General features: G+C 40.2%; 1 protein-coding gene across 11 annotated transcripts in view; it reads left to right on the forward strand.

Annotated features, from left to right (window-relative positions):
- Positions 1–22,159, forward strand: part of RNF38 (ring finger protein 38) — a 76,459-nt gene that overhangs the window by 3,396 nt on the left and 50,904 nt on the right. For 2 of the 11 annotated variants that reach the window (XM_006758485.2, XM_015560523.1), the window contains exon 2: positions 18,209–18,358. The exons of 1 other annotated variant lie outside the window; for it this stretch is intronic. Coding sequence is in view for 1 of the 10 variants with exons in the window: in XM_006758478.2 (XP_006758541.1) it covers positions 10,652–10,660; positions 18,209–18,358 (159 nt within the window). In the remaining 9 variants the exon portion in view is untranslated. Of the gene's footprint in view, positions 1–9,690; positions 9,801–10,160; positions 10,272–10,489; positions 10,661–18,208; positions 18,359–22,159 lie in introns of those variants that run through there. 8 more of the 11 variants (XM_006758484.2, XM_015560524.1, XM_006758478.2 and 5 more) reach the window with 8 other exon arrangements.

Consider the following 22,159-nt stretch of genomic DNA (forward strand, 5'->3'; position numbering starts at 1 on the left):
ACCAGGGGCTGCACCTAGGGATTGGGCCTGCCCTCTGCCACCTGGGAGCAGGCCTAAGCCAGCAGGGCCTTATCTCCCGAGGGGTCCCAGACTGCGAGAGGCTGAGGGACCCCCCTCTCCCCCCTGAGTGCACAAATTTTTGTGCACTGGGCCTCTAGTAAGAATATATTTTTTTTAAAAAAATAAGACTACCAGGAGTTGGATGGTCAATTGCTTTGAATAGGATCTTAGGCGTCATTCTGGGGAGTAGAGTGGTAGATAGCATGTTAAAACAGCTTATGACATTTCTTTGTATAACAAATGGGTATTAGAATTGCAAAAACAAATATGAATCTGCTGCCCTATATATATATGGCTTGGATGTGTGCGTTTTCTCTCTCTCCTCTTATCTCCCTTTGTCCCCCTATCCCCTCCCTTCTCTCTTCTTCCCTCTCTTGTTCCCTCCTTCTCTCCCTCTCAGAATTAAAGGGTTTATAGAGCACAGCTAGTCCAACTCTGTGGGAGAAATGACTTGTTCAGGAGTCACCCAACAGTGGGGCTAGACCAGATCTTCTATCCCGATACAAGTCAGGTAAAATAATTCCTTAGCTATTCTGAACACATTGTCAAAACACATATTGATGCTTTGCTTATTGTCCTCACTTAAATTTCAGGCATGGCTCATTTCTCAGATTTGGGAATAAAAGTGATTTTTCTTAAAGGTTGACTCAATTTTAACTAATCCATGTGTGATTGGGGGTGGAACCAGGAGTCAGGCAAGGAGGAAAACGGCCAGTTCATTTTTTGGGTCTTTCTTCTATAGCAGGGGTCCTCAAACTACAGCCCGTGGGCCACATGCAGATACAAATATATTGTATTTGTTCCCATTTTGTTTTTTTACTTCAAAATAAGATATGTGCAGTGTGCATAGGAATTTATTCATAGTTTTTTTTTTAAACTATAGTCCGGCCCTCCAGTGGTCTGAGGGACAGTGAACTGGCCCCCTGTTTAAAAAGTTTGAGGTCCCCTGTTCTACAGCCTTGGAAGTGGTGGCAAGTCCCCAAATTTTATGGCTTGGCCTGTTTTCCAACTTAAGTTTCTCTGCTGATGTACATTGGCTTGTAGCCTATAGTGCTGGTATCAATTGACCATTTAAGTTTAATAATAAAAGACTGGTTAATGATTACAGTGCATTGAAATACCTTCACAAGGAAAGGAGAATGTTTTGTGGACCAGTGTGTGTTTTAAAGTTATTAGTTTTTAAAATCAGTACTTTTTAATAGAAACAACTTGACCAAAAATCAGCTACAGAATTAAAACAAAGTTTAATGAGAAACCTGCGTGTTTAAATCACATTTATACTGCTTAGGTAAAAGACCTAGAGTTGCCCATAACCTATTTCTGGTATTATATTTGCTGATACTTTAGATTTGGATAATTCTGTTAATGTTTTTTCTGAATGGGAACTTCTGTTTCTTTTTCATTTTGTCTTAAGGGGAGGAATCATCTGTTTACATATTAAAAACAATGGGAGGAGGTCTGTCGATATAACACTAAATAGATTAGGACAGATAAGCAAAGAGTAACTTTGTGTGTAAGCTAGTTTATAAAGGCCAGATTCTGTTACATTAAAGTCTATGTGCTACATATAAAATATTGTAGTTATATCAATATTGAGTAAATTTGTTGGTATGTCAAATTTTTATTTACAAATACTGACGTAGTTTAAAAAACCTAAAGTTAGGCTTAAATAGTATTGAGCATTGTCTTGCTACAGTTAATTATATCTGGATTCTAGGAAAAATAAATGATACTGGGAGTTGAAAAAAACAAAACATTGATACTAATTAGCAGTCACTCCCCCAGCTCCTGACAATCACTGATCTTTCTGTCACTATAGATTTGCCTATTCTGCACATTCTATGTAATAATCTATATAATAAAAGGGTAATATGCAAATCGACTGAATGGCGGAACAACCGGTAACTATGACGCACACTGACCACCCGGGGGCAGACATTCAACTCAGGAGCTGCCCCCTGGTGGTCAGTGTGCTCCCACAAGGGGAGTGCTGCTCAGCCAGAAGTTGGCTGATGGCTGGCGAGCACAGTGGTGGTGGTGGGAGCCTCTCCTGCCTCCATGGCAGTTGGAAATCCCCTGAGGGCTCCCAGACTGCAAAAGGGCACAGGCCGGGCTGAGGGACCTCTCTCTCCCCTCCAGTGCACAAATGTCATGCACCGGGCCTCTAGTTTCATGTAAATGGAATCACACAATATGTGGCTGTTTATGTCTGGCTTCTCTCGCTTTGCATGATGATTTCAGGGCTCATCTGTGTTGTAGCATGAATCAGTACTCCATTCCTTTTTATGGGTGAATAATATTTCACTGTAGGGACCTAACACATTTTGTTTATCTCTTCACTAGTTAATGGATATTGGTTTATTTTCCAATGTACCTGCACCATTTTGCATTCCAGAAAATGTGCCAACACTTTTTGATTGTCTCTTAAATTATAGTGAGTGTGAAGTGGCATCTCGTGGTTTTAATTTGCATTTCTCTAGTGACTAATGACATCTACCAGGATTCCCTAGAGAAGATCCAGTTCTCATCAAACATGGGGGAGGTTACAAGATATTCACATGGTCTGATCCACTTAGAGAACATTCTCATGTTTCTTGCATCTCAAACATTTTAAACTCTCTTTCATTACCATGTCCCTTTCAGCAATGCTTTTTCATTGTTCTGCCCAAAGTGAAGGAGCTAGTTGTGCATCTCTGTTTCTTAATCGGGGCTTATACCATTAATTATTTTCTTGAAGCCCTTGTATAAGTACAGCCCATCACTGGCTTTTCAGATCATATTTTCCTTTAGTGCCTTCTTTCCTGTGACTATTCAATGGATTTTGTAAAACTATACTAGCAGAGTGTTACTTACACCCAGATTAAGCTTCTGGAGCAATTTAGAGTGAGAGTCTTAGCAACTAAAATTTCTCCTATGATGTGCCTTGTTCACCAGAACAGAATGAGCAAGGGGACTTTGAGATCTCTGCTTCAAAGGTACATGTTAAGGAGGGTCATGCCTCAGAGTCAGCTCTTTCACATTTACTGTGCTCAGACATGGAACATATATGATGTATAGTGCATGTTTTATTTGCACCCTAGCCACTCCATTTCTGGAATGGTGTAAGTCTCTTATTTTTTTCTTTCTAATTCGGTTTATCCTGGGCATCTTGTTTATTCACTCATCCCTCTTGAACTACTTCCTGGCTGATGACTTTTCACGCTGTATCTGCTTTAGCTTCTTGCCTTCACTGTCTTAAGAGTTCTTCCTCCATCATCCCCTCTGCTATGGAGCAGTGCCTGGCATCTCTCACCCGCACTGTGGGTCTGACACTCTCTGATCCCAAAGCCTATACTATATAATAAAAGGGTAATATGCAAATTGATCCTAATGGCGGAAAGACTGGTCACTATGATGCACACTGACTACCAGGGGGCAGACGCTCAATGCAGGAGCTGCCCTCTGGTGGTCAGTGCACTCCCACAGTGGGAGCTCTGCTCAGCTGAGCTGACGGCTGAGCTGACGGCTGTGAGCTGCCCTCTGGTGGTCAGTGCACTCCCACAGTGGGAGCTCTGCTCAGCTGAGCTGACAAGCTGAGCTGACGGCTGTGAGCACAGCAGCGGTGGCGGGAGCCTCTCCCACCTCCTTGACAACGCTAAGGATGTCCGACTGCGGCTTAGGCTGCCATCAGACATCCCCCAAGGACTCCCGGGCTGCCAGAGGGATGTCTGACTGCCAGCTTAGGCCCGATCCCCCCAGGGAGCACACTGACAACCAGAGGGCAGTTTCTGCATTGAGCATCTGCCCCCTGGTGGTCAGTGTGCATCATAGTGACTGGTTGGTGGTGGCAGGTGGACATCCTCCAAGGGGTCCCGGACTGCGAGAGGGCACAGGCTGGGCTGAGGGACATCCGCCCCCTTCCCCCCAACACCCAGTGCACGAATTTTTGTGCACCAGGCCTCTAGTATAGCTATATTATGGAAGGTTTTCAGTGAGTTTGGGTGCACTTTTACAATTATAACTGGCAGCTGCTGATAATTAACCTTTTCATTCTGCAGGGATAATAGGGATGAAAGTGTCTATGCTGCTTGTTTCACCTTAGGTCAAGTTTGGTCATGTTTGTAGATTCAGCATAGCCTGAATAGTGCTAAACCAATACACCTCTCCTCTGAGTAGATTCATCTTATTACTTCCTTTTAACAGGTTTTGGTAGAAGTAGGGGAACTTTTAGGGGAGGAGGATGAGCAGAGCTTGCTTCAGGAAATTTTGAAATTTTTTGTGCCCTTGTTCCTCTCGTTTAACTACCCACTCTGTTTCTGTCCCCCATTTCTCCCTGGGAATTTACCTATTGATAAAAACCTTAGAAATATCACTGTGGTAAAGTATTTACATATCTTTAATGAAACTGTTGAGCTCTTGCCATGTGCTAGACCCCTTGCCAGAGTCAGTGAGGCTTAGTCTATAGCTTCAAGTAATTTACTGTCTAATGGACAAAAGAGTCAAGTAAATGTATATTTGCAAAGTTAAGAGGATAAATGCTATTTTAGAACAGAGTAGAGGCTACTAACTCAGCAGTGGTGGTTGAGATTGGAATGAGGTTGCAGTCGGGAGACTTGGCAGTGGATATGATGGTAGCACAACCCCTTTTCTGACAGTATTAAGGGTGGGAAACTGCCTCCTTATCATAGAGGTCGCAGACTTCCAGCAGGAAGACCATTCTCTACCCAGCACTTTCTTTGGCAGGGCAGGGCCCAAAAGTGTGTAGCTTTTCTTTTCCTGATCTTTTTCCTTCATGTGCATGGTTCTTCGGCATCTGGACAAGTGCTTCTTTATCTTCAGCTTTTCAATCATGCCTTTCAACATGTTAAACTAGGAGATGCCCTCCTTCTTTTTTTTTCTGTTTCTTCTATCAGCCAACATTCTCCCAATGTGGATGTCAGTAATATACAAAGGAGAAATCAGACCTGTCCCAGAGGAGCTTATTAGAGTTTTAGAGGGGGAAATAGACATTTAAAAAATACTGTCAGGTGTTATGATACACGTGTGTAGACTAGGATAAGAAACCTACAGCCTGTGATCATTTCTTTTGTATAAAGGTCCTTCATATCAGCAGTCGCCAACCTTTCAGACCTTGTGGATCACCAGTGGTCTGTGGCCCGCCGGTTGGCAACTGCTGCTTCAAATAACTATTATTTAGATACTAGTGGCCTGGTGCCCGAAGTGCACGGGTGGGGTCTGGCTGGCCTGCCCAATCGGAATGCGGGGGGCGATTGGGGGTGGGGCTGGCCGAGGGGAGGGGCCATGGGCAGTTGGCTAGCTGGCCCTGCCCCCTGGCTGAACTCCCGTTCGAGGGGACAATTTGCATATTAGCCTTTTATTATATAGGATTCTTTGATATCTAGAAATGAAAAAAATTGAGCACAAAATCAAATTTTATATTTACTGTTTGGCAGACTACTATTACTTAGGTAAAATTTATGTGTAAGTATTACTTATAAAGTGTACTTGAAAACATATTTCCAGCAGTAGTACCCTTCAAATTAACAAGATTGTGAGATAGTTTACTAGAAGCAGATTGTGAGTTTCAGAATGAGGAAAAGACAGAAAATCTAACAAGAAATCCATAATTATTCAAGAAATTTAATTCCAAGTTCAGTTGACTAACCAGAAAATTCTACCAAACATTTAAAGAAAGCATAACACCAACAGAAACTCTTCCAGGGAGTAGAAAGAGAAAACTTTCTGATTTCATTTTCTGAGGCTAGCATAACCTTTATAACAAAACTTGACAAAGACATTACAAAAAATATAAAATAACAGCTCATCTCATTCAAGAACACAGATATAAAAGTCCTAAACAAAATATTGGCAAACCAAACCTAACAACATACAAGACATGTTTTGATATCAGAGAGGGACAAACATCAATGATGAGAGAGAATGATTGATTGGCTGCCTCCTGCAATACCCGGAGGATAGAGCCTGCAACCCAGGCCTGTGTCCTGACCTGGAATTGAACCCATGATTTACTGGTTCATTGGTTGACACTCAACCATTGACCCACACTGGCCAGGCAAGACTTTTTTTAAAAATTAGAAATATAAAGTTGGTTTAACACCCAAAACCAATCATTGTAATTCACACATTAACAGAAAAAATCATATAATTAGCTCATAGGTTAAAAAAAGTAAAATTAAACATCCATTTATGTTAAACTTTAAACAAAATAGAAATAAAAGAGAACTCCCTTAATTTGCTAAAGTGGTTACAAAAAAAACCTACTGTAAAAATACTTAGATGTGAAATGTTGAAAGTTTTCCTGTTTTGAAATAAGATAGAAATGCCTGCTCTCACTGTATCTGTTTAGCACTGTACCAGAGATCCTAGCCAGTACAGTAAATCAAGACCAAAAAAGAAAAAGAATAAAAGGAAAATGTGTTGGAAAGAAAGATATTGAACAGTCATTATTTTCTGCCAGCAGGATTGTATGTATAGAAAACTCAAAAGAATACAAGTAAACTATTAGAATTAATAATCTATAATAATAAAAGCATAATATGCTAATTAGATTGGACAGCCAAACGACCTTCTAGGCGTCCTTCCAGACAAAGCTGTGGCGGGGGCGAGGCAGAGACGGTTAGGGGCAATCAGGCAGGCAGACAGAGTGGTTAGGGGCAATCAGGCAGGCAGACAGAGTGGTTAGGGGCAATCAGGCAGGCAGACAGGGGGAAGGCAGTTAGGGGCGACCAAGCAGGCAGGCAAGTAATTAGGAGCCAGCGGTCCAGGATTGAGAGAGGGACATCCCCCGAGGGGTCCCGGATTGGAGAGGGTACAGGCTCGCCCCCCCTCCCCTGCCCCCACACGAATTTTGTGCACCGGGCCTCTAGTTATATATAAAACCTAGATAAAGCTAAGAAAAATGTGCAAGACAGCTACAAAAAATTGTGAAGCATTATGGAAAAAAATTAGTAACTCAGACAATATAAGGATGCATCTTGCTCATAGATAGAAGATTCAATATTGTAAAGATATCAGCAGCCCCTATATCATCTCTAGATCCAGTGCAGCCCAATCAAAATATCAGGTGTTATTGACACGTATTAGAATGGTAGGACACCAGAGTAGACAACCCCAGTAACCAGACATATTTAAAAGAACTTCAGTATTTTCCTGTTGGATAAGCATTGTTTTAGTATGCAGGTTTCCTCCATTATCTTAAAGTAGAGCATTCCTGTGAAACCTTTCATAAGCTGAAGTGGCATAAAGTGCACATCTTGCTAACAAATGTGCAAAATAAATCAAGATAAAGCACAGATACTCAGATACAGTTTAGAGCAATGGCAGCTTGCTGCTGAGATGCTGAGTGTAGCTGCCCATAAAGGAGCTTGGTGGTGCCACTCTTTCTGCACAGCAAAACAAATGTTCATCCCCTATTTTGCTAAATCCTCTTCAGGTTCCTTTTGGCTAGCAAAAACAGGCACTAATGTAGTTCTTCCATAAAAGTGAAGTGATACAAAGCAGGCTTTTGAAATGTGGAGGACACCTGTATTTTTATTTTAGAAGTGAGGGGACATAAATGATTTGGGTAACCTCAGGAAGAAGTTTTTAGTAGTCATTCACATTTTTCACATCTGTTGTGAAAACCAATTTTAAAGGTCAGTCTTGGAGTCAAAATTCTCAAGAAGTTCTTCTCACAAGCAACTATCCCTACAAGTGCTGTGCTGTCTGTCCCCTAGCTACATGTGACTATTTAACTGATCTGGTCATCACGTTAGTTGCACTAGCCCCATTTCAAGTGCTCAGTAGCCATAGGTAGCTGTGGCCACCTTTTGGATGGTGCAGATGTCAATCATTTCCATCACTGCAGAAAGTATTATTGGTCACCTCTAACAAGACTTCCCTTTTTTAAAAAAATCAGACACCAAATAAAGTTATAGGTGGACTGGAGTTGAACAAATGCTCTTGTATAATTGGCCCACCTTAAACTTATCTTTGGGTATTTATTAGCAGGCACCAGATTTTTTGGTTAAGAAAGCAATTAGAGAAGAAATTGCAGTACAAATTTCAAACTATTCAACCTTGAGGGCGAGGGAGCATTGTTTACATCTAGACAGACTCCTTGGGTTAAGCCTTAAGAGCCCAGGTAAGATCTTAACCATTTGAGAAGGGTTCTCAAGGAATTTGCCTCACAAAGGGGGATTCAGATAAACTGAACGGTTAGGAACCCTGGAGGACTGTAGTAGATTTTTGCTGCTGAGATTCAGCACTTGAGGAATCTGATTCTTATGATTGGACAACTCTCAAATGGTAATTTCCCTCCCCTTTCCCAGTATTTTTCCTCCTTTTTCCCTCTCAACATATAGCCCATATCCCAGTAAACAGGAAAAACTGTTTCAGAGTGGTATTGTGTAAGGAAGCTTGTGTATCTGAGATTCTGGTGGAAGTTCTGTAATCTCAGGCCAATCCACAGCAGCAGAGGAGGAGTTATGAGGAATTCGGATGTTAAAAATGGATTGCATTGGGTGTAAACGTGTGGCTGGGATTTATGACTCTTTACCGTGAAATGGAAAATAAAAATGTAAAAAATTGGGTGTAATCATCTCCAAATTGGCTGCTTTGTTAGATTGGCAGAGTTTTTTGAGGGAAGAATCTACTATGTAACTGGGTTATATAATGGTGGTTGGGGTTTGGGGAGGGGTTATGTTCATAGGGGCCCTTATCTCATTCTGGCTTTTCTTTGTCCAAGAATTGTAAAAATCTTTGATGTTATCGCTGGAGTTTTGAGTCAGCAGGTGCTTAGCAACCTGTTGTGTTTCAGGCTGTATGTAGGTTTGGACCGTGGGGTGGTTACAGAGTCAAAACAGAGTCCCAGTGCTGAGCCTGATCTGGGAGACAGATATATACAGATAATTATCATATTCATAAATAGAGGTTCAGAGGGTCCTGGAACATCATTTTAGTCTGAATCCCTAATCTATCAGAAGCAGCCTGAGACCTAAACTGGGAAGGAGACTCGTTTAATGCCAAAAGAACTAAGAACCCATTGTTTGTTTGTTTTGCCCCCCTCCCATTAGACAACTGTAAAATATGATCACTATCCTTGAAGACATCATCTAATTCCTATCTGTTTAAAGCCCACTTCTTCCATAATGGTCCCTTGACTGCCATCCTTTTCTCCGATACCACTTAACTATCTTTTCCTTGTATTTGTTGTGCTTTTCATGGAAGGTCTTACTTCCTCTTTTAGATCTTGAACATGATCAGGTCACCAAGCCGGCTTCAGCCTTCTTATCTCTCATTTCCCATTCTCAGCAAGGTCTGAATAACTGTCACTTTTTAATTAAGCCTTACAGTCAGGTAAGTTGGGTTCGAAAATGCTTGCTCCTTTGTGAGACACCTTCTCTACATCAATAAAAATTCCTCAGGCCACATGAATATGTATTATGAATTTGAGTGAGCTCAGTCACTGTTGGACTATTGAGTTTTGGAGGTGGGAGGCAGGGACCAACAGCAACAATTTAGGGAGTGTAGGAATGGACAGAGCGAGGGAGGTGGGCCGAGATGGGGCGGCGGGGGCGGGGCTGCGCAGGAGCCCGGTTGCGCAGGGGCGTGGTGCGCGGTCTGTTGCCGGAACTAGTCTGAGTCGCCCGCAGCCCCGCCCCCTCCCCCTCGGGGTGGAAACAAAGGGGGCTCGTGCTGAGCTGAGGGGGAAAGAGGCGGAGCGTCTGTTGGTCGGTTTTGCGAGCTCCCTAGCCCGCTAGGTTTGTTCCAAAGGGGGGGCGGGGCTGGGGTGATCAAGAACCCAGAAGAGGGAGGTCCGGTGCTGGGCGTCACGCGGCCTAGTGCGAGGGGCGTCGCCTGCGTGCGCAGCGGAGAGGAGTGCGCCGGCGCTCGGGGAGCTGGTCTTGGAGCCCTGCGGTGGGGTGCAGCGGGCGGGGCAGCAGCCCGGCAGTATTAAATACCCTGTACCTTGCCCCGATGCGTTAGCTGACTGTCAGCTCCGGGTGTGCAGCTGTCGCGTTTCCTGGCGCGCCCCACCCGTGTGATGGTACCGAGAGGAAGGAAGCGCCGTGACAGCGCCTTGGTCGGAGCCCGGGTTCCGGGGGTGAGGAGGCCCGTGGACAAGGGAGCTGGCGAGCTGGCCACTGGCTGGGCGAGAGGTCACAATAGGAGGCGGCGGGCCCGCTGGGGGCCGCGGGAGCAACCCCGCAGGGCGGAGCCTTCCCTTGCAGGTACTGGGAGGCGCGGCCGTTGGTTCCCGCGCGAGGGCGGGACGTCCCGGCCCTCAGGCCGTTGGGAGGCTTCGGGCTGCGGCCAGGCGGAGGTGTGGTTGTCCGGTGTTCGCAGGGGCGCGGCCGGGCCGCGCTTTGTCTCCTGGGTGGTGGCGAGGAGTGGGCCCAGCTAGCAGGAGCTCCAGCCAGCTGCCCCTGGCAGATGGCCTCGCTCTCTGGCTGCCTTCCTGTTTGCCAAGGCGCAGGTGAAATGATGTCACCCAGGAGAACGTGGAACCAGTCGGAAGGGACCTTTCTCGCGTCCTTCTGCCACAGCGGGTTTCTGGACAGGCTGTGTTTTGTTCTCAGGGGATGAAAGTTCTTCCTTTCAGGGCTGAAGAATGAGAGAGGTTGGTTTTGAACCGGGAGTTTTCAGATGATTCAGGGCTAAAAAATAAAGTTTACATTGTCGTGTGTAAGACTTGAAAGGGACCTCGCTTTTTCTTTGTGCTGCAAAAATGATGTATGCCGATACTCAGAAGTTAGGCATGCTAATTCTTCCGTCATAAATAGAAACATGAATACTTAACATGTAATTATTACTAAAATCATATGAATGGCATTTTTTTCTTAAGGAGGCGCACTTAATGTACGAAAATGTAAGTCTTTTTAGAGCCCATTTGGCCTTGATTGCAGTATGGTTAACACATTTATCACAAAATTCCTTTAAATAGCAAGCAGCCCTGGTAACTAGGCTTAAATTTTTTTAAATCCATTCACACAGTTTTTATGAAAACAATAAGGATCTAGGGACAGTTGGAATCAAGGTAAAATGGTTCCTGTTTTTGGAGAATACGGTCTAATAGAAATTGGATTTATATAGAAGTGACAACACAAGAACAAATATAGGTATCAGATCAGTGGCAGTGAAGCTGGGACGTACTGCAATCAAAAAATGAAATTAATAACTGGATTTTCCCCTTTCTCCAGTTTTTGCTGACTTGATATCTCACTAGCATAATATCTTTCATTTTTTGAAAACCTATTAAACCTTCAGTCTATTTATGGTAGGGCTTTGATTTTAAGTTGATTTTGATCATTTTCTGTAATGCCTATTTCCAAGAGAATTTGTGGCTTTTTAGAATCAGTTTTGCCAACAGACTAGCCGTGTGAGCCTCGGGTCTTCATCTGTAAAATATCAGAGTTTATTTTAAATGATTTTTGTGGTTTATCTACATTTGATATCTTTTGTGATTCTAGAAGGCAGTTTGTGATTCTATATTTGTGAAGTTGATATACCCATTTGTTTTTAAAGCTAAATTAAGTTTGCAAGTGTTGATCTGAATAAAAATTGGGAATTTACTAGAGTAGCCTGGTTTTTGATGAAAGGTGGACAGAGCATGTTAGATATAACTAAGTCTGATAGCATCATAATGTAGAGTGTAGTTCTATTGTCTCTCTGCCAACAGCTTTGGGCCAGACTTTTAGTTACATTTTATTTGTGCTCACTTTTTACTTTTTTCCAAGGCCATAGGTGGGAAGCATGGCTAAAAAATCCTTAGGTAAAAATCTCCAAAATGATTGATCAGCATGGAAAGATTATTGATCAAGATTATCTTTGTCTTCTAATTCCAGTCTATTCTATTTCTTTCTGTGCTGCCCCAGTTTGGGTTAGGCCACCACCATTATGTAATTCCTTTTGCTAGGGAGATAGTTCTTGATTAGTCCTATGATTGTTCTGTAATGTCTAGGTCTACTTACTGGTTTTCTGGTTGTTTTCATATTGCCTCTGTTCATTTTCACTTCTGTGCTACTTCGATTAATTCATGGCTTGCTTTATTTGAGAGTGTACAGATTGTAAATACACATTTGAACCCAACAGGTCTAGTTCATTCAGCAAATGTTAAGTTCCTATATCTGATATTGTCTATCTGGAGGAGATAAAGCAAACATACAATAAATTAGCGAGAAATCTGAGCAAATAGATGAAGAGGGGCCATGTATACAGTCACACACACACATATCTTTTCATGCTCCTTTTTTTTTAAGGATTTAAACACTTTTCCTTCTCCCTCTATTTGAATACTTTCCTCTAACCCAGTGGTTCTCAACCTTCCTAATGCCGCAACCCTTTAATACAGTTCCTCATGTTGTGGTAACCCCCAACCATAAAATTATTTTCGTTGCTACTTAATAACTGTAATTTTGCTACTGTTATGAATCGTAATGTAAATATCTGATATGCAGGATATAGTTAGGCGACCCCTGTGAAAGGGTTGTTTGACCCCCAAAGGGGTCGCGACCCATAGGTTGAGAACCACTGCTCTAACCCCTTTTGTTAGGGGGCCCAATTATCTTCATTTATAGTTTCTGTTGAATTGCTTCACTAGACTGAATATCTTTGAGGGCAAGGACTGTTTCTTTTTTCCCATTGTATTCATAGCATTCCCATTGTAACACATGGTAAATATGCAATAAATATTTGAATTAATTATGATTTTTATTTAATAAGAATCATAGAGAGCTTAGTCACACTTCATCTTTTCAAATACACACACAATTTTTGTATTAATTTGAACTAGTCATGGTCTGGACTTTTTCCAAATCCATGTAATTCTTAGAGCTAAATCTTGAAGAGTTAGCAGTCTACTACTAAGAAGTTACCAGTCCAAGTAAAATTATTTTAGACACATTTCCTTGAGGGGAGAATAATCTGTACAGGCAAATCTGGATTTGTGGGAGGGAAGGAAAGAAACAATTTATGAAAAGAATGTGTGACTCAATTTTTTCCTAGTCTTTATGTTCACTTTCTCAATACATGTAATATGCCTGCTTTCCCCCCTCATTAATTTATGGGACTGTGGCATGGGAGAAAGGGTAGAGTGGAACCTTCCCACTACTTTCACCAATCCTGGCTCTGCTCTGCTTCCAGAAAGACATGGACCCTTAACTCAAGAATGGGAATAGTAGTTTGTTTTTAAAAAGGATTGCCCCAGTGCTTGACAGTAATGATTCCCTCCCACCACCTACCCTGTAGGTAGTACCAGTCCTTAAATGATTTAATGACTGCATAATAATCCACCAAGCACGGGTACCATACTCTTATTTAGCAAATAACTTATTTGTTAAACATTTAGGTTACTTCTAGTTCCCTTTTAAATGATTGATATTAATGTGCTGTAATGAACATGTTTTACATAATGGTTTTTCCCATGTTTTGGAGTATAACCTGAGAATTTATCAGAGGAAAATTACTGATTTAGAGTTTTGAATTGTTAATAAAATCTACCTGATAACTTTACAGGTGATTAACATTTGCCACCCTGGAAACAGTGAGACTATTTGGATAATTTGAATTTGATCTCTGCATTTTTAGATACGCAGACCTGGCTGGACCTTACAGAGTCAGTAAGTAAGGGACTTGGAGTCAGCGCTAAAAAAGACTCTTCATCTTTTGTTTTGTTTTTTCCTCCTTTTATTAGGCTATGATTTGAGTGCTGCTGACCAGTTGGTATTATAGCAAGTAACTGAACAATTTTTTTTTCCTCTAGAGATTAATGTGGCTATTTTGGAGAAGGCTGTTAGGGCTTTGAGCACTTTATTATGTAGAAAGCACATTACTTAATACACCTGCACATCCTGTGTCTCACCTTTATCAGAAAAATGTAAATGAATAAAGAATTCTGCAAGCTGTATTCACAAGCTATTTTGGAGGAAACAAGTTCTGGCACAAATATCTGGACCTAATTTCTATGTTATTTTTAGCACAATAACTGATGATAATTACCACACCCTCGAAGACAAAGGTTAAATTCTTGATTATATTATGGTTACCAATCAGGGAATGGTCACATTAAACAAAAGATAAACAGAAGATGTCTTAAAATAGTGATCACGTGTTGGTACTCAAAAGATTAAATTATTTTAAATAACTTTTTGTTTTGTGAAGCATTGCTTTTCTCAGTTATGCTGGGTGGATTAGCCATACAATTATCTATATATATATAAAAGCCTAATATGCAAATTGTCCCCTCAGGCGTTCGACCAGGAGTTTAACTGCTCACTGTGATGTGCGCTGACCACCAGGGGGTGGCGTGGAGCAAAAGGAGGCCCCAGCCAGTAGCTAGAAGGCCTGATTGGCCCTGATTGGCGGCCAGGCCTAGGGACTCTACTCGTGTATGAATTTCAAGCACTGGATCTCTAGTATTTAAATAAACATTAAATACGAGAAGTGTGTGAGTTGCAGGTTTAATCCCATCTCAGGGATGTTCTCTTGGCATGAATCTTTAAATATAAATTGTATTCTGGGGAAGGTTAAAGTTACCATGTCTTTGTAATGTTCAACACTTGCATGTTAGAGAAAAATAGAATTGTATCAATTTTCAGATATAGTATTACCTCATAATTTTTACTGAGGGAGAATTAGAGCAGTAATGGAAATTTATGTCAGAAACAATGTAGAAGGAAACAAATATATTTAAAAACACTTAATTATAGCCCTAGCTGGTTTGGCTCAGTGGATAGAACATCAGTCTGCAGGCTACTGAAAAGTCCTGGGTTCCATTTCAGTCAAGGGCATGGACCTCAATTGCAGGCTCAATCCCAGCCCAGGTGGGGCACGTGCAGGAGGCAACCAATGGATGTCTCTCTCAACATAGTTGTTTTTCTTTCTCTCTCTGTCTCTTCCTCTCCCTTCCACTCTCTCTAAAAATCAATGGGAAAAGTATCCTCGGGTGAGTATTAATCCCCCCAAAACTAAAACAGTATAGCTTTAAACAGGCCTTGGGGAATAATTGTTAGTTACTAATCCAACTATATTATAAAGAAGAGTGTTACTTTTAAAATTCTTAAACCATAGGGTGGTTTTGTGGGCTCAGTATGAACCTTAGAGAAGATAGGCTTGCCTTTAAATTTTAGCTCTTAGTATTTATGTGTGGCTTTAAGCAAATCAACTAATCCTGACTGGCAGTGTGTAAAAGATCAGAGATTCCAGTTCATTTGAAGTTAGCTATTTCAAGATTAAGATTTTTAAAACTGCGTATTGCTTTAAGATGTCTTATTTATATCTTTCATAATCAAATTAATATAGCTAAAATTCCAGATAAGAAATTTTCCTTTGAATGTGGTACAACAATTTACATATATAGTGTTGATTTTCTATTGTGTAATAAATTATCACAAATTTAGTAGCTTAAAACACAAATCTGTTATTTTACAGTTTGCCTGGATCAGGAGTCCTGGTATAGGTTAGCTGTGGGGCTCTCTGTTTAAGGTCTTACCCGAGGGGAGCAGTGATTTCATCAGAGACTTAATGTCTTTTTCCATGCTTACTGGTTGTTGGCATAACATGGTTCTTGTGATTTTTCTTGCTAGCTGCCTGGTGACCCCTGTCAGCTCCTGACCCATCAGGTCTCTCCCTCGTGGCCCTCTTAATGTGCGTTCTCACAACATAGCAGCTTATTCTATGGGTTTGACAGCAGAATCTCTTCAGGAAGGGATCTATTCCTCTTTGAGGGCTTTCTTTGATTAAGTCAGGCCTACCCAGGATAATCTACCCTTTGTGATTGATTAAATCAAACCAATCGACTTGGAATTTTAATTATATCTGAAAATCCCTTCATCTCTGTGAAGGAGTTTGTATAATTTAGATCATGTGATTTAACCTACTCATGGGAATAAAATTCACTGTATTTACAGTCCTACCCATACACCAGGGAGGGAGGGATCATATTATGTGCACTAGAGGTGGGAGTCTTGGAGGCCATCTTAGAATTCTAATGGCTCCCCAACACACACACATGATTGTGCCTGATTTTATCTTATCCAGTGGGGGCATCTGGTTTTTTTCAAACGCATCTATGATTTTTGTCCCAGATCTGTATTAACTATAGGAATTGAATATAGCTTTTCTCCATTGTATTGTTTGTCCTCCCTTTTTATAGACAAATAGAGCTTCTGACCAAAAGATATTGCGGGTAGGAGAGGACTATGCTTCAAAATTATTAACTGTGGCCCTAGTGGCCAGGGTTTGCCAGTTTCAGTTTTCAAAGGAACAAGAATTAAGGAAAGGAAACCTGAGTCTCTGATTTTGTTATCGCAGTCAGCTACTTGGAGGAGCAGTTTGTAAGAGTGCTATTCATACAGACTACTTTAGGTATGATAGTTGAAGGCAGATGGCCTTATTAAAGTAACTCTTCAAAGATACTTACTTTGTAGATTATAAGCTTAAGAAGATTGCCAAAAGAATGTGAAATTGACATAAAGGAACTGACTGTTTTGAGAAGAGGGGAGAATTGCCAAAGTGGTAAAAAGAATGCCTTAGATTGAGGAGTCAGGAATTTGAAATACATTTTCTCCTATGAAATTTTTTCTTACTCTTACCTTCAAATAAACCAAGCTCCTACTTGTATTCTAATTTTTTCCTGTATTATGGCATTTTAAACATTATCCTGTAGTTGGCTACTTGCATCCTTTTTTTTTTAAAACTAGAATAAGCTTTTTGAGGGTGGGATTCGTGTTTTATCTTTCTTCCTAACGTAACTCCTTGCTTACAGGAGGCAGTCAGTAACTGTTCCTTGATTTAGCAATTCGTACTTCATTGTAGTGGTGAAGGATATTAGCACATTCATGTTTGTAGTGCAGAGATAAGCTTTAAATTTATGCTTAAAACATTTTGTGTAGAAATACTAATGAACTCTAAAGTTACTGCCTGCAAGTGTTTCGCTTTTACTCCTAGGAGGATCTTTGGAAGTAATTTTCCTCCTAACCAACAGGCATGGTTATCTATTTACCAGGCTGATAACACACCAGAAATAAAATTTTATAAAAGAACCAAGTAAGTTGATTATATCGGGATTATTAATAGCTAGCAAGCCACTTCATGATCTGTTTCTGCTTTGCTCTATAGCTACTTCCTTATTGACCAGCCATACTGAACATTTCGTAGTTTCCTGACTGTCGCTTGCTAGTTATCCTTTCATAGCACCTGGTATCTATCATTATCAGAGAAAGATGATACTCTTTATATTGTACAGTGATTTACTTTATTTCCATACACTTTATTAGCATACACTTCTTGAAGGTAGTAAACCATGCCTCTTTTTGGTTTATTGCCTCTCGCAGAATAGATACTCATGTAAGGGAATGAATGAGGCAGTGAAGAAGACTAAACACACATGGTCTTCGGTGTATGGACAGGCAGGTCCACAAACCCTCTCCCCTTAGGGGGAAGTTCACTCCACAGCACAGTGGAACAGGTGATACTCATGATGTTCATGATTTAAAATGCTACAGATGAAGTATATTTACATATGAGTCTGAGAGGATTAACCTGAAATCCAGTCATGAATTTAAAACATGCATTTACTTTGGGGCTTATGATCTGGCCTTTTATTCCTTAGGAAAGTTGCTAGGTTTGTGTTGAATAGAGGTGAGATTACCATGGTCTTGTTTTTTATGCCTATGATCTCTATAGAAGTTTTGCCACAAATGTTCTGTAATTATTTGTCTTCTTTTGCACAGTCATTTGGAAGTTTAACTAAAAAATAAAATGAGAAAATATATTGATCTTAGTTCAGGTGGATCTTTCAGTACATAAGATATATAATTTTTTACCTCAGTTTTTCTTAGCATAAAGTCTTGTCTGTATCCTTTAGGATTTCAGAATTAATACTAACAGAAAAGATATCAGTAGAAATTATATGGGAAAAATAGGAAGGAGTTTGTGTTCTTGAGCAGTGCTGTTTTGCCGTAAAAGTTTTTGTAAAAGAAATCCATTGCCAGAGGCAACCTTTGCTGACCTTAGCATTTGTTTTGATGTTTAAGGTTAATTTTTAATTTTTTTCCAGTCTCTGCTAAATCAAATTCCTAGAAAATCCAGACTATCCTTCATAGGCATGATTCTCCACATTGGTGCAGCTAGCCATGAACTATCCTTTTCTTCTCCCTCTTTTTCCCAGATATCTCCCGGGGCCAATTCAGCACCTCTACCTGGCCATCCTAACAAGGTGATTTGTGAAAGGGTGAGACTTCAGAGCCTGTTCCCTCTCCTCCCAAGTGATCAGAATACTACCGTTCAAGAGGATGCTCACTTCAAAGCTTTCTTCCAGGTTCTTATATATTTACCCTTTCCCTAAATCCCTACATAGGGCTGAAAATCACAGATAACATTCTAGGTTGTTTCTAGGAAGACTTGAAATAAAATTCTCAGTATCTTCCCTCTTCTTATTTTCTGTTCTGTGTGGGAATAAATATTCTTCTTAGAGGACTTCTTCAATATAAAAATTTCAGCCTGCTTTTCTGAAGAATGTTTATCTTCTCTTGAGCTGCTGTTTATTTTTTGACCATTTATATTCTTGTTTTTTTATCTTTTGGTCTTACTCACTTGTCCTAATAGGCCAAATTCTGTAGGCTAGTAGAAAATATTACAGAATATGTGAAATTGTGTAAGCAAGGAAAAATGAAAGCATGTAACATTTTTTTAAAAGCTGTCACTAATTTGCTTAGTGCTAAGAGTTATATAGTAATGCATATTTTAGAGAGAAAACATTGATAGTTGCCATCAGTGAGTTTTGATACCTGTGGGTAAAATGTGATTTAAAATTTTGATACATATTAAATGGAAATGAGATGTGAATGGATTGAAGTCATTGTTATTAACAAAATTACTAATGTATGGTCATATATATATGCTCATTAACTACTAAACTTTTAATCCATTAATCCATAGGTACCACAAAGGAAACTCAGTTACAGAATTGCTTCTTGTTTGCTAAGGTTTTGTGCCAATGTGCCCATGTTATGTATTTGTACATGTGTATTAAACCTACTGAGGTAGTGAGAGTTGCTAATAAGGCTAGAAGTTTTACAAAAAGCCAGCTCATTTTCTTTTTATGTGGAAGTGACAGGTTGCAGCTTGGGACTATGTAGTTTTGAAAGAGGAATGTGTGACACATTAAATTGAAGATGTTGAATTTCTGAGGCTAGATTGTAGGTGATTCAGCATTCTTCTATCTGATATTCCTTGTTGGAATTTGTGCCAGGTTCTCTGCTTTGCATGTATTATCTCATTTTGTTTTTAATCCTCATAATAAACTAATCATGGGTGGTTTTTCTAGATGAGAGTTGCTAATAAGGCTAGAAGTTTTACAAAAAGCCAGCTCATTTTCTTTTTATGTGGAAGTGACAGGTTGCAGCTTGGGACTACGTAGTTTTGAAAGAGGAATGTGTGACACATTAAATTGGAAAAGCACACCAATATGCCCAATTACATAGCTAGTTATAGGCAAAGCAGAGACTCAAATCCAACTTTTTCTGTTTCTTATCTACTATATTTGCCCACTTAACATATCAATAAGTATTTCTTTAAACACAATCAGTATTTCTTTAAACACAATGCAGTACATGTTAAGAGAGATAGCTTTCTGTATTGAGCTGAATGGAATATTGAATGCCATTTTTGATATGGCATTAGACTGTAATACCTTGATATTTAGAGCAGTAAGGGAAAAGTGACTTAGTACCTTCGCTACTGCCACCAAAAAAAGTTATGTGATGTTTTCTATGTTCTTTATTCTTTGAGTCTTCAGGCTTTAACTCAACATTAACGTTAAACTCAGAGATGCCAACTGCAATAGATTTACACCCATGTTTTGAAAATAAAACAGGGCTTAGAGCTGATTCTATTTGGGTGTTGCAAAAAGGTGAAAGATATTGTTACTTATGTCCTAATTTAACTTACATTCTTATTTTTCTCTAATTTGAGAACAAGGCCCTCAGTGTACTTTGTACCCAAAGGATACTGGAGATTTTCTTTGCCCATTTATTGCCCCCCCCCCCCCCCCACCCCCCCCCCCACTGTTCTGCATGAAGCAAAGGAGTATGTCCTTCTCACATCTCCTTTGAGATACTGTCAGATACCTTCAACTAATTTATACCAAAATTAGGTGTGGTTTTTTAGTTCTGATTATTCTTCTCATCCTTAAAAAACTTGGTTGCCACATTAAAAAGAGACCCTACTCAGCTATGTTCTGTCCTCAGAAAGTTTAATGTATTCATGTTTTCTTACTCGTGGCTTTTCCCCCAAGTTCCTGCCCTCCCAATTCTTTCTACCTTTCCTTCTCTTTGGAATACTTCATTTTAAACAGGTTCACTTACCTCTTCTTTTTTTTTCCCCCCTTAAAGCGCCTCTCTACTTATCTCAGCTGAAACTAGTATCTTTTCTAGGATATTTTCCCTGCAGCCTTCTCTAGGGAAAAAGAAATTACTGATTTTTCCCATTCCAAGCATGGTTTTGGGTATGTGGCTAATAATTGAAATGGTAACAGAGAAGAATGAGAGTTGATAATTCTCCTGGATCCAGGTTTCCAACCCCAGTTTTTGAACCAAAAGCTCATCTTGGTTTTGATCTCTTTTTGTCATTCATCTTCACAGCTTACCAGTTTTGTCACTGTCCTTGTTAGCTTCTTTTTTACTTGCTTGCTTTATATTGTATTATGTCTAGTAAATACTTTTCCAATTTTGCATGCTTTTCTAATTTTTAAAATTATGAAATATTTCATATATGCAAGCTATAAAGTATATGGTAAACACATGTATAATTTTTAAAAAAACACACACACAACACCATCCAGCTTAGAACTCAACTGTTACCAATATTTTTGAAGTCTCCATGTGATCTTCCATCTGCTGCTTGGGTAAACCTCTCCTGAATTTTGTGTTAAGTATTCCTTTGCTTTTCTATATGGCCTTACCACATACAGTATCCCTCAATATTGTATACTATTTAGTTTCCAAATTTAATATAAATGGTATCTTACTTTGTATATTTTTGTCATTTTGAGATTCACCTATATTGATGCATGTGGCTGTGTTGATGAATTAGTTTCCTTCTTTTAGTGTTCCAGTTATTATATGACTGTATTATAGTTTATCCCCTCTCTTTTTGATGAACATTTGGGTAGTTTCCAGTTTTTTACTATCATTACAAGCAATGCTGCCATGAATATGCTTGTATGTTTCCTGATGTACATTTAGTCGGTATATTAATTTTTCTATAAAAGGGATAGCTTTGTATTTATTGCTCAGGCTTTCTTACAAAAGTGGCACATTTCCTTCTCTATAAAAAATAAGCTGTATTTAAAATAAAAATCAAAGTGTCTCATAACTTAAAAAAATTTTTTTAAATTGAGGTATAATTGATATATGGTAAAACTTTTTTATTTTAAAAATATATATATTTTACTGATTTTTTCACAGAGAGGAAGGGAGAGGGATAGAGAGTTAGAAACATCAATGAGGGAGAAACATATATCAGCTGCCTCCTGCACACTCCCCACTGGGTATGTGCCCGCAACCAAGGTACATGCCCTTGACAGGAATCAAACCTGGGACCCTTGAGTCCACAGGCCAATGCTCTATCCACTGAGCCAAACCGGTTAGGACAGACTTACCCTTTTAGTGTAGAGGTCTGTGAATTATAACAAACTAGAGGCTTAGTGCACGAGCACTGGTGGGGGGCATGTCCTATGGGGATTGGCCCGCTGTGGGAGCACCATTCATCACAGTCAGCTGAGTGGCGCTACCACTGTGGGAGTGCACTGACCATCGGGGGCAGCTCTTGCATTGAGCGTCTGCCCCGCTGGTGGTCAGTGCTCATTATAGCACTCTGGTTGTTCTGCCGTTGGGTCACTGGGCATATATATCTACACTAATAAAAGAGAAACATGGTAATTGGCGTACGACCGCTACCCTTCCCATTGGCTAATCAGCGAGATATGCAAATTAACTGGCAGCCAAGATGGCGGCCAGCAGCCAGGCTGATGCGAACAGGGAGGCTTGCTTGCTTCAGTGATGGAGGACTCCAACATTCCCCGCCTGACTTGCCGGCCTCTCAGCTGCAACTCTAAGAA

This window comes from Myotis davidii, unplaced genomic scaffold, assembly GCF_000327345.1.
Source record: "Myotis davidii unplaced genomic scaffold, ASM32734v1 scaffold534, whole genome shotgun sequence".
In the NCBI taxonomy this organism is placed as follows: domain Eukaryota; kingdom Metazoa; phylum Chordata; class Mammalia; order Chiroptera; family Vespertilionidae; genus Myotis; species Myotis davidii.